Source organism: Episyrphus balteatus, chromosome 4, assembly GCF_945859705.1.
Source record: "Episyrphus balteatus chromosome 4, idEpiBalt1.1, whole genome shotgun sequence".
Classification (NCBI taxonomy): Eukaryota; Metazoa; Arthropoda; class Insecta; order Diptera; family Syrphidae; genus Episyrphus; species Episyrphus balteatus.
In genome coordinates, this window is record NC_079137.1 from 60,470,926 (window position 1) to 60,484,085 (window position 13,160).

At 30.2% G+C, this 13,160-nt stretch overlaps 1 protein-coding gene across 1 annotated transcript; it reads left to right on the forward strand.

The window, feature by feature from the left end:
* The first annotated feature begins 1,544 nt into the window (after positions 1-1,544).
* Positions 1,545-13,160, forward strand: LOC129918698 (sorting nexin lst-4). Its single transcript, XM_055999394.1, has 4 exons — positions 1,545-1,824; positions 8,189-8,997; positions 11,681-12,330; positions 12,400-13,160. The coding sequence occupies exons 2-4, from the start codon at positions 8,233-8,235 to the stop codon at positions 12,689-12,691; spliced, it is 1,707 nt and encodes a 568-aa protein (XP_055855369.1). The 5' UTR covers positions 1,545-1,824; positions 8,189-8,232; the 3' UTR covers positions 12,692-13,160.

Below are 13,160 nucleotides of genomic sequence, written 5' to 3' on the forward strand. Positions count from 1 at the left end.
TTTTTAGTTAATTATGAAAGTAAAGCCAGAACTATAATTGTCGGATCGTAGGATGAAAACGGAGGGGAACAGCGCTCGCAACCGCACTCGACGGATGAAAACTTGTCGAAAATACAAAGAAAACAACAACAATTGACAGTAGCTTCCGACTATATCCATTATGGTTCTGGCTTAATAGTTATGTTCCATTCATGGATTGTAATTTCGTATCAATTTACATTAAAATAAAAAAAAAATTATTTATGTGTTGGAAATTTTTGTGAATGTAACGTGAGTTACCATGGAATTGCCCTTTTTTTGGGATCGGGTCAAAATTCTGGCTTCAAAATTCTGCTTTTCAAAATTCTGCTTTTTTAAAGAAAATTCTGTTTTTCAAAATTCTGCTTTTTTTCTATTCTGCTTTTTAAAATTCTGCTTTTTAAAATTCTGCTTTTCAAAATTCTGCCAGAATTATACTTGAACATTTTTTTTTATAGCATATGCGCTGACTAAAGAAAAATACACCTCATTAATGTAATTCAACATTGGCACTTTCTTAAATTTTTTTGTTTAAGTGTCGCAAATATTTTTTAAAATGCATAGACTGACTTTCTTTCAAATAAAATCTATAACTTATTGGAACCGATGTTGTTTGATACAAGATATTCCTTTTCTTATTCAAATTTTTGAATATTCATCTTTATTTGACAAATTAAAAAATTTTGAATTATTTTCGGAAATGTTTAGTATTACAAAACCTTTTCTTAATATTTTCAAATTTATTCATTTATAAAACAAAAATTAATATACATTCAAAGAATGCAAATTATGTAGGTAAGTAATCAAATAAACAGATAATTTTTCAGGAAGATGATTTTACAGAATTTTGCAAAAAATTAAAAAAGGGTTTGGAAAATGTTAAAAAGCGCGCGCTTTTGAACATTTTCCAAACCCTTTTTTTAATTTTTTGCAGAATTTTGAAAAACAGAATTATGAAAAGCAGAATTTTGAAAAGAATTTTGTAAAGCAGAATTTTGAAAGCAGAATTTTGACAAAAGAATTTTGACCCCGGCAGAATTTTGACCCCAACCCGTTTTTTTTTCAATTTTATTTTTTATGTTATTTATTTAATAATTTTTTTTTAATGCAAATATTTTTCAGTTGAATTAACAAATTTTTTTTTATGCAAATATTTTCACTTGCAATAAATTTGGTTGCAATAATTTTTTTTAATGCAAATACATATTATTTTTTGGCAATAAATATTTTTTTTAGTTTAGTGCATTTTTTTCTTAAGTTGAAATTTGATAAATAGTTATTTCCATTTCGATTTTTTTAATTTAAAGTTTGCGTTATATCGAAATTAAAAAAAAAATAATGTCCGTTTGTGGGACACCTTAGAAATTGGCACTACATTTTTTCAAACCCTCTATCGGCCGATAGCAAACCTACACCAAAGTTTGTTGTCAAAAGTGACATTTCTCGTTGAAAAAAAATTCCACCCATTTCTCCAGTCAAATTTCAACTGTCATTATTCCAGTAAGATTTTTTTTTCAAAGCAAAAAACTACAGCACGGTAAAAAACCTGTGTGTTATTCATTTCTTATTTGAATATATTTTTTTTTTTACATATTTTTTTCTACTCAAATCAAATTATTATTCGCAATCTATCAAAGTAAATAAAAAAACAAAAATCTAATCTTTATTCAGAGATAAAAAAAAAACAAACAAACAAAATAAGAAAGACAAAAATTAGATGAAATGTATTAAATGTGTCTGATAACAAGAACAAAAGATACAAAGTGCACATTATTATTTTTATTATTGGTTTAAAGAAGAAAAAGTGTAAGTATCTTTTTTGTTAGAAAGAAAAAATATAATAAAATAAAATAAACGAGAAAAAAAAACAATTTCCCTTTCCTGTACAATTTGCAAGCTCTTGGGGACTGTCTTGACTACTTTACTCATGGTTAAAAAAATTAGAGTTGTTCTTGTTGCTTGTGTTTTTTTCAAGTGACGTCATTGCGTTTTTTTTTTCATGATTTGTAACAAGTCAACTAAGCACCATTTCCATGCTGATTGGATTGGATATTATTATAAAAAGTTGTGACCCCTTTTTGGCATTAATTTAAAGCGAAATTATGTACTTTTTTTTTTGTTGATTGCCAACAGGGGTCACTTATTTGTTGCTTAACTTAACTCTCATTACGATGAGTGTCTGTATAATCTATCAAAAGAGGGTGGTCATTTTTTGTCTCCTTGTCCTTCTTTTGATGATTGTCAACTTTTGGTTTTGATTAATTAAGAAAAGAAAACAAACAAAAAGAAGAAAAGACAAAAGTTAAAGGGCGGAACCAGGAAAAAAAATAAACACAAGAAAATCGAATCACGATTCCAAGAACAAAGATTCTTAGAGAGAAAATCCACGTCGCTTTTTTAGCTTTTTAATCACAACAGCAGACGTCGGTCGCGCTGCTTAATAAAAAATCGATGTCTACTCTGTGCAATGATTCATGGTCAATCTTCTAAGGGAAGGGAAATTGTTTTTACTCGATTCTACATCATAGTCCAGTCAAATTAGAAAAATTAGCTAAATTAATTTATGTAAAAGCTGTGCAAATTGGTGGAGATCTAAATTAAGGCATACTATTGAATGTAGTTAACGTCCTGACGTCTACCGCCTGGGCCGGATCGGCAATATTGACAGAAAGGGGCCCCAAACCGGCTTTTTTTTTAAATCATATATCTGTTATTTGCAATCCGATCGCAAAGATGGCAAAGTAAAAAATAAAGCTTACAAAATTCTCTACAAAAAAAAAAGATTTTATTAATTTTTTTCATATCTTGAGTTGTTTTTTGTTTTGTTTTTTTTTTTTTTTTTGCTAGAAGCTAGAGTATTTGCAATGAAAGTCTAAAAAAAACGTTTTTTGTCCCTAAATCCAGGTTTTGGAGGTATTTTGAAAAACAAATTAGGGTAGAGTCGGCGCCCTCGACTCGACACCTTAACAGAAAATATACAAAAGCATAGGTTTTTTTTTTATTTTTTCAAAAATTCAAATTTTTTTTTCAAAATTTATGATTTCATCAACATATTGGCTGAATTTAAGGTTTTAGTAAATGTTGGCAATGCTGTACAAATTGTACTAGAGGAGAATCCTCCCGTTGAGCTTACGCTCCAAAAAACAAAAAATAAGAATGGCAGATTTTAACTTCCGCCTTTTACAACTTTGATTTACCACCAGCAGCCATTGCGACAATTGAAGAGGTGATTTCCAAAACCAGCTATCTGACCTGAAGGTAGTTTTGAGTAAAATGCCAAAAACCTTTACTTCGTAATACAAAAGATATAGATCAAAATAATCTTCTACAAATTTATTCTTTATGAAATTTTAATAAAATTAAAGTTTTCAAAATAAATATATCTTAAGTCTTTAGATTGAAAATTCCTTATTAAAAAGTCGGTATATCTGCTTTTGGAAGTATAATTGAATTATGTCTTCTTTTGGAAGTAAAACTATTAAAAAAATCTTCTTTTGCAGGTAAAATTACGATTTTTTTTAAATTTTTTGTAAATAAACCTTTAACAATATCAGTATTTTAGTTTATAACAATAAACAAAAATACATTTATATAAATGAAATTGAATTAAAATGCGTTTCTGGATCACACGTACTTGCTCTCGTAATTTGGAGTGTCTATTTTGGTTATTTGAATAGCTCTATATTTCATTTTTTTAAATGATAAAAAATATAAAATATTTAAATAAAAAAAATAAGCTAAAAAATAAGTAAATTTTCGCATAAAACCACAACGCCATTTCCATTATCCAAATTTTTGAGAAAAACTAAAAACACAGATTCTTAATATTATTTACTAAAACCCATAAGTACACAAAATTTAATTAAAATCGTTAGACCGTTTAGGTCCTAGCACGCTGTACAGATGGACGGACGGAACTAAGTAATGACGAAAACTACTTTTGTAACTCCTCCATCATCGTAATGTGGCTATGTGGCATTTTATCATACGCCAAATTGATATTTTTTATACTGAAGAAGCCTTATTGGAAAGAACATTTTGCATAGGCCTTTTTGGAAAAAACATTTGGTGTTCAATAGGCTGTTTTGGAAATAAAGTCGTTTTTTGACATTAAATAACTATGTCTGTGTGCTGTTTAGAAAATTATTTTATATAGACGCGCGTTGAAAAGACCTAAAAAATGACATGCATATCTCATTTTCCGATTTTTTTCCGATAGCTGGTTTTGGAAATCAGCTCCTCAATTAAGCTTAGAATTAAATCTTAAAAACTAAACTTAAAATCTTAAATAACTAACTTAACTATAATTAAACCTACTGAATAAACCTATCAAACGTACTCCAAATAAATTTTGAATCCTACCTTACCTACCAGATTGCTGAGCTTCTTGACATATGTACAATGTACATATGTAGGTTTGGCATGACTAAGTGCACGTTCACAATTTTTTACAGTATTTTAAAGGAGTTAATAGTGACTGTCGGAGGGTGCCGACTCTACCCTATGCAGTTTTAATATATTCATATGCCCTACAAAACGTATGAGATGACGAGAAAAATATTTTTAAGTTTCTTTTACTATAGGGTACAGGCTCCTGTACTATAGGTACGATGACCATATTTCTAGTGGCAAAACCCGGGACAGATAAAAAATGGGTTGGGGTCAAAATTCTGCCGGGGTCAAAATTCTTTTGTCAAAATTCTGCTTTCAAAATTCTGCTTTACAAAATTCTGCTTTCAAAATTCTGCTTTTCAAAATTCTGTTTTTCAAAATTCTGTTTTTCAAAATTCTGCTTTTCATAATTCTGCTTTTCAAAATTCTGCAAAAAATTAAAAAAGGGTTTGGAAAATGTTAAAAAGCGCGCGCTTTTTAACATTTTCCAAACCCTTTTTTAATTTTTTGCAGAATTCTGTAAAATCATCTTTTTGAAAAATTATCTGCTTATTTGATTACTTACCTACATAATTTGTCATTTTTTAGATGCGAATTAATTATTGTTTTATAAATGAATAAATTTGAAAATATTAAGAAAAGGTTTTTAATATTAAACATTTCCGAAAATAACTAAAAATTTATTAATTTATCAAATAAAGATGAATATTCAAATTTTGAATAAGAAAAGGAATGTACAACATCGGTTCCAATTAGTACACATATTTTATTTGAAAGAAAGTCAGTATATGCATTTCAAAAAATATGTGCGACACTTAAATAAAAAAATTTAGGAAAGTACCAATGTTGAATTACATTAATGAGGTGTATTTTTCTTTAGCCAGCGCATATGCTATAAAAAAAAAACAGAATTAGCAGAATTTTTATGTTCAAATATAATGCTGGCAGAATTTCGAAAAGCAGAATTTCAAAAAGCAGAATTTTGAAAAACAGAATAGAAAAAAAGCAGAATTTTGAAAAACAGAATTTTCGCTGAAAAAGCAGAATTTTGAAGCCAGAATTTTGACCCGATCCCATAAAAAATTCGTTGGCTTGTTTTGAAAACATTGGTTTTTTTCAACAACAAAAAAACAAAATAAAATGAGTTTTCATAATTTTTCTTAATTTTGATATTAAGATTTCTTAAAACATTTTATGGGAACATTTTCGTTAAAATTATTTAAGTTTTTTACGAGGTCAAAAATCAAGAAATCGGTTTTATAGTAGGTAAACTGTAAATAAATTTTAAGAAAAAAAAATATTTTTTTTAATAAAAATAGTGAAAGCTGTTTTTTAACATTTTAATTTTATCTTAAATGATTTTGAAATTTTGTAATATTTAATTCAACATTTAACATGTCCTTAAAACTTTTGAAATTTAGGTGGATTCTTTCTTTTTTCATAATTTATGTAGTTTCTTATTCGAAAAAAGTTTTTCTGGTGTAACTTTTTAACCTGAAAAACACAAGCTAGAACTAAATAATTGACGAAAAGATTAAAAAAACTAATGGTTTATTCGAAAAATTAGTAAAAACATTGTTTTCTTGTTTCCCGTACAAAGTATTTAGAATTTTGAATACAAAAATCAGAGAATGTGGAAATCCGGGATAATTAGGGAACAAATTATAAAATACGGGACACTTATACGTACCGGGTTTCTTATATAAAAACCCGGGACAAGCTATAGAAATACGGGACTGTCCCGGGTAAACCTGGACGGATGGTCACCGTAACTATAGGGCAAGTTTAGGATTCGAAAAAAAAAAATCGAACTTGAGATAACAATCAGACATCACATTACGAGGATGGAGAATGCCAAAAAAAGGGGTCACGCAATTCTGTCTATCTGTCTGCCTTTCCGTCTGTAGTAGATCTATTTTCTTTAAACTTGGTAGTTAACAGTTTTAGGTGATTAACTAGAGGGGAAATTGAAAGTTTTTTTTAGGACCAAAACCAACGGTACCTGCCATATAACGGAAATAAAAAAGTAAATTTTTCTCAAAAACGGCTCGTAACGATTTTGATTAAAACTTTGGTGTCTAATTTTAAAGATAACATGCAACTTTTGAAATAAAAAAAATATTTATTTAGTAGCGACTAACGGTAGGTAACAGCTATAGAACCCTTTTTTGGTTTCTGAATATACATATGTGCCCTTGATTATGAAAGTGGACTAAGTCACTTTTTGCATTGGTTAAAGAAAAACTTACATAATAATTTTCTTACAACGATTTAATTGTATTTCTTTTATGAAATCACTGAAGGAGCAATAAAGAAATATATTTACTGCAATTTCGCGATCAAATAAACTCTAAACTTTAAATAATAATTATTTTTAGGCTAGATTTGATACCATTTTTAGGAGTGACTTAGTCCACTTTCATAATTAAGGGCACATATCTTACAAGACTAACCCGATTTCAAAGAAAATTTTTATTCAAAAGCGTTTAAGTAACCGTAATACTAAATTTTTCAAAAACTACATTTTTGGATTTTTTAAAAATATGTAGGGGAGAGTGCCAACAGGCACTGTCTCACTGGTCGCACCTTTCCCCTATTTCAATTTTTTTTTTCGAAAAATCAATTTTTTAAAAACGGGTCAGTAAAATATTTCGAAATCTCGTTTTAAGGTGTATTTAATTATTTCTTCAAAATGGTATACAAACTTTTTTTGAAAAATGTTTGAAAATTTTTATACATTTATATAAAAAATTATTTTTTTTTTAAACGGCTGTAACGATTTTCAATTTTTTTTTTCTAAAAATTTCTTTTCATACAAGAATTCAGATGGCATACTTCGCTTTGTGATCAAAACCATAAAAAACCGTGTTTTATAAAAACAGGTTTTACGTATATTTTTACATTATGAGAAATAATATGCTTGAATAAAATCAGATTATAAATTCTTTGCCACCGAATAAAAAGGTGTTAAGTCATAAATGACAGTTTGCCAGAAAATGCGATTGAAGTTGAGCTAATGTATGAAAATCAATGCATTTTTGTTCATTGATACTCTTATTTTTATAGGAAAGAGTTGCTCTTAATTTATATTTTTGATACCAAATAAAAGAGCAAAAAGAGCTTATTTTTATTTTATCAAAACCCGAAAAGTGCAATTTTGTGACTTAACCCCTTTGTACCCGGGGGCAAAGAATTTTCCCTACTTTTTTTTTTGATAAAAACCTTTAAGATAAGAGCTACTTTTACCGTGCGACCCAGTCACACATTTTATTTATTTTTTGTTAAACAGTGTATTGAAATGAAAAAAATCTGTAATTTGTCTAAAAAACACAAGCTAAAAAACTAAGTTAAGGCAGATACGTGTCAATTTATTTTATGTTCGCTCTCTAATAACAAACACTATTTCAAATACCTTTCGTGCTGATTTTTTGTGTATTATTTCTCAAACATCGAATTTCACGGTTTTGTCTTTTAAACGTCGATATCTCAAGTTTCAGTATTTCTACATTTTTTGTTTGTATGTATGACTTTTAGTTATTAACAATATCTATCGATTCCAGTATCAATCTTTTTTCTATCACTTTTTGTTAAGGAACCAGCTTTTTGGCCAATTTTCAGCTTTTACCTAATTAATTTGCCTATTTTTTCTTTTTTTAAACTAATTTGACTGGACTACACACACCTACTCTCTATTATTTTTCTTATTTTTCTTTGTCCTACAATCTTTCTTACTTGTGTGTTTTTGTTGTTTGGATGTTGATAACTATCAATTTTGCAGCTTCAACTTTTTTCTCGAAACAATCGGACAACAAATCATAAAGCATGACTTCGTATGTGCGAACGTTGTACGAATTCATTGGTGAACCGGGAACATCGGAAATTTCCATTAGTCCTGGTGACATCTTGACTGTTTTGCGCACAGATGTCGGCGAAGGTTGGTGGGAGGGTAAAAACCCTGCTGGCCAAACTGGCCTTTTTCCAGCCGGTTATGTGGAAGTGATGTCAGCAACTGAAGTTGCACAGCAATTTAATGGAGGAGTATCGTCGGGTGGGAGTGCTCCCGCTCCCGCTTCAACAACAACAACAACACAAGCTCCACGATATGATCAAACAGCTGATGATTTCAACGAAGGTGATGATTGGGAAGACGATTGGGATGATGACAACGAAACTTATTCAGAAATTGGACCATCTTCAGGTGGCAATCATGTTTCTGGCTCAAGCAAACACACTGGCTATGGTCTATCGCATTCGGGTAGTAGCTATGATAATAAGAATTTACCAGCTGCACCTGCAGATGATACAATATCTTTATCATCGACACATCCTAGTGCAGCCACAACGACTGTTAAGAAATCAGGAATGTTTGCAAAAAGCTCGGATTCGTATATTCTTGGACTGAGTAATAAGGAGAAATTAGCTGATAGCGATATTGTTTATGTTATGCAAACGGATACATTCTATCATTGGCAACCGAATACTCAACCGTATACGGTTCGTGTTGCAAGTCCAAAGAAGGAGACCAAGTTTAAAGGGATGAAGAGTTTTATTGCATATCAATTGACACCGAGTTTTAATAATATTTCGGTAAGTTTTGAGATTATTAGATTAGTTATTAATTTTTATTTTTTTTTAATCTGCTACCTAGAAGATATTTTTTTTTTTTGGAATTTTTGATTGCAATTACGATCTGATCAGATTGTCCAAAGTAATCTTAAAGAAAAGAAAGTTGTTTTTGTTAATAGCTCGTCTTTATTTTTAAAAGAACATTAAAGCACTGTTCATATGAGAGCGACCAACCAATGAGCAAATGAACGAACAAATGAAATTTGATGTATTTCTTAAGTAAATTTTTTAATAAAAACTCTATTAAACAGTAGCAAGCCAACTTTAGTTCAAATTTTTCCAAAAAAAAATTACATTTTAATATCTATAATAATAAAAATATGAAAAAACGAATTGGTCGATACGAATAAAAGTTTGTTTGTACGAACAATTAGTTTTCTCACATTTTTCTTACTTTATAAATTGAAATGTTATAATTTTCTTTGAAAAAATTGAACACTAGTTAGCTTTTTACTGTTCAATACAGTTTTTGTTAAAAAAAAAATTACTTTAAAAATACATTAAATTTTAATTGTTCGTTTAATCGCTCATTCGTTGGTCGCTCTCATGTGAACAGTGCTTAAGACTTCAAAATTGAACAATATAAAAATTTAAAACGATAAAAAAAAACAAGTATTTAAGTTAAATTCTGAAAGTTATCTAGCCCCATTTACACATTTTTTGTATAATGGCTCATATGCAAAAAACAATAGATCTCAAGAAAATGTACTGAAAATTGAGATAAGAGCTTAAGCTTATTTCTATTGCATACGAGCCATTGTGGCAGACATTTTATGTGAGGACATGACCAAACACAGTTACACATAGCCATACAATAAGCGAACATTTAAGGCTTAAATATTTGATAAAAAAAAAAGCCCGTTAACACAACCATTTTTGGGCAGTTTAAGAAGGGATCCCACCGATTTTGTGTCGAATAAAAAAAAAAAGAAGCAAATTCGGTCGTCTCCACCGGTTATGTAAAGTTAGGGCTATTTTTTTTTGGTATGCGAAAGAGACCCTGTTGGTCATTATATTGAAAAGGGCAGGACAGGACATTTATTATTTCTTAATCAGCTGTTTGCTAAAATTCATGAGGGGAGGCCTAGGATGGAATGGACTAACGCGATAGTTGATAGTTGATAATCAAGAAAACTTCTGGATTTGTAGTAGTTATGGATCATGAACTACTCACCCATCCCACCTTTCGCTTATACTTACTTATTGTTAACTTTATTGAATAAAAATAGTAAATAAAGTAAGTCAGTCTTAAGACCACATTCAAACCATTTGTTTGATTTATTATTATAACTTAACTGGATTCAGATCAAATGACTTTTTTTTAAAAGCCTTTCAAAATCTGTTAGAGAAACACTGGAACAAGTGTGTTGATGTTGAAGAAGATTTTGTAGACAAATAAAACCGTTTCTAGTCTTAAACTCACTACCTATCACTGTCAGATCGAGAAATTTTCTCCTTGCCATCCAAATTGCTCCGTCTTGACCTTTTACTGTAAGTTCAGACCAGTAAGTGAGTAAACACTTGTGTGCCATCTAGCGTTTCCAGTTAACCCAGTCGTATATCCTAGCCGTCCACTTCCATTTTATAGTCAGTTTAGATGCATCGAGATTTATTTGAAAAATTAATTAATCCTTAATTCAAAAGATTTCAAAAGTCGTTTAGGAATAGAGTTCCAAACTCTTGTTTTTTGAACGGAGCTTGGACTGAATAACAGAAGAGACAGTGTACCAGAATCCCTTTTTCTTTTGTGGTAGATTTGCGGTTAGGGAAGTAAATCAAGCATGCTTGCCTCTCGGTCAGTACTTCGTTCTTACAGCTATTATCATTTGGGAGTATTGGTAGTCAGTATGGTAACGATGGAGCTGAAAAATGTATAAGATGCTAATAGGTTGTAGTAAAGCATCGATCGTCTGTTAATCTAATGCACATTAGTGCAGAAAACTGTTCACATAAAAAAAATTAGTTTTTTTTTGTTTGTACTTAATGCCCTTTATCACAAGCAAATTTCTTCCCCCATTATATTTTCATAAAAGATTGGCAACAAAATGTTTTAATTTTTTCCAAACCCACTTTCTCAATTGTCTATTAAAGAGTTAACAAGGAAAATTGTTTTTAAGATAACACAAGTAGGTAACGCCAAAAACAAGTTGTTATTTTCCTTGTTTTTGATGTGATCTCAACTGAGACCACAGCTCTCCCCTACTGCACTGTTATAGCCCCACCTTAAAAGTTCGACAAAACCATTATCTTATCTTAGCAGAATTAATAAAACAAAATAAAAATTGTCAACAAAATTGTTTGATTAATTGGCTTATGTATGTCCAATAGATTACTACAAATCGTTAACATTATAATTCCTAAGAAGGTTATCCACTTACTTTCACTGTTCATATAGTCATTTCTATCATTCACTGGAATTAGTCATTTCTAATCATGATATGACTCTTTGGAATCTTGTTATGTTATGTACATAGTTTTGTCGACCTTGCAAACAACCATAAATGATAAGAATATTTTGATTGTTGTTTGTAGTCTGATACGCCCGCATTTATTTTTATTTTTTTTATTCCATTTTTTCAAATAATTTTGGTCTCAGATTTTCTGAAAATTTAAAAATACAATCTTAATTTCATAAAAATTTCAGGTCTCTCGACGTTACAAACACTTTGACTGGCTACATGAAAGACTTGTTGACAAATTTTGCCTCATTCCCATTCCACCACTGCCCGACAAGCAAATCTCTGGACGTTATGAAGATCAATTTGTCGAGCATCGTCGTGTTCAATTGCAAGAATTCGTCGATTGGGTTTGCCGACATCCTGTTCTATCGAAATGCGAAGTCTGGTATCATTTCCTCACATGTACCGATGATAAAATATGGAAATCTGGCAAGCGGCGTGCCGAACGTGACACTTACGTTGGCGTAACTTATTGTTGGGCGATATATGCCCCCGAAAAAACACTTCTCACCTCCTTTGTGGACTCACAGTTGGAAAGTTGTGCCAATTTTTCACATTTAATGGACGGTGCTGTGAAGAATCTACTGACTATTGCATCCGAACAAACGAAACGTAATCAAATTCAATCGAAAAAAGATTTCCAACGGATTGGGGATGGGTTGTCTGACTTAGCAAAGGCTTTGAATGTTGACGAGAGGCGTGTACCGCCCAGTGGTCATTCTTTGGCAGAAAGTGTTGGACGTGTGGGAGGATTGTTTATACATATTGGTCAGTTATTTGGTGAACAGCCGCGACTCGATTGGATTCCACTTTCAGATCGACTTCATATTTATCGGTAAAGTTTTTTGTTTAATGAGAGTATTTTTTAAAAGGGAAATATTAAATGGAAATTTTCTTATTTCAGAGGAGTATTGAACAGTTTTCCTGATATTCTGTCAACCCACAAAGGTGCAGTTCAGAAAAGAAAAGATTGCGAACGTCTGGTAGCTGATCAAAAGATGGGAAATCAACAATTGGCCGAAGTAAATCGTCGAGTTGATGTCATGTCGTATGCGGTAATGGCAGAAATGACTCATTTCCGTGAAGAGAGAGACAAACACTTAAAGGAAACACTTAAGGACTTTGTTGAAGAACAAATTAAATTTTATTCCAATATTGTAGCTCGGCTACAAGAAGCTCATCAGCAATTTTTCTAAAAACACTAAAAAAAAACTAAAATAGCAGCTTTTTATTTTGTTTTTTTTTTTTTTCTTATTTTCATTTTCATTTTCTCTTCTCTCTCTTTTTTGTGTCTGTCTTATGTAATTTTTATTAAAAATGTGTTTCAAAGGACACACAAAACACATTACCAAGAAAATTTGTAATTTATGTCTCTGCAAACTGTGTCAGCTTAAGAAGCATTAATTCTTATCATTATTTTTGTCTTGTTTGTTACAATTTATTCTCATTTAAATAAAAAAAAGAGTCATTCCCAATGTTTTTTTTTAACGTGATTGTTGTCTTTATCATTTTTTGTATGTTTCAAATATATTTCAAAATAGTAATTTTGCATAGCTTAAATGTTTATTTCAAAACCAATCTTATTGTCTTAAAAAAAAAAAACTAATTTTAATCAAATGCATAATAATTATATATACACAACAAAATGCTTTCGAAGTAGTTTAC

What these genes read in the sequence shown, in the direction of transcription:
- LOC129918698 (XM_055999394.1), top strand. Translation starts at nt 8,233, where the DNA reads ATGACTTCGTATGTGCGAACGTTGTACGAATTCATTGGTGAACCGGGA. An exon ending in CGAGTTTTAATAATATTTCG is followed by an intron (nt 8,998 to 11,680) that starts GTAAGTTTTGAG and finishes TAAAAATTTCAG; the next exon opens with GTCTCTCGACGTTACAAACA. An exon ending in GATCGACTTCATATTTATCG is followed by an intron (nt 12,331 to 12,399) that starts GTAAAGTTTTTT and finishes TTCTTATTTCAG; the next exon opens with AGGAGTATTGAACAGTTTTC.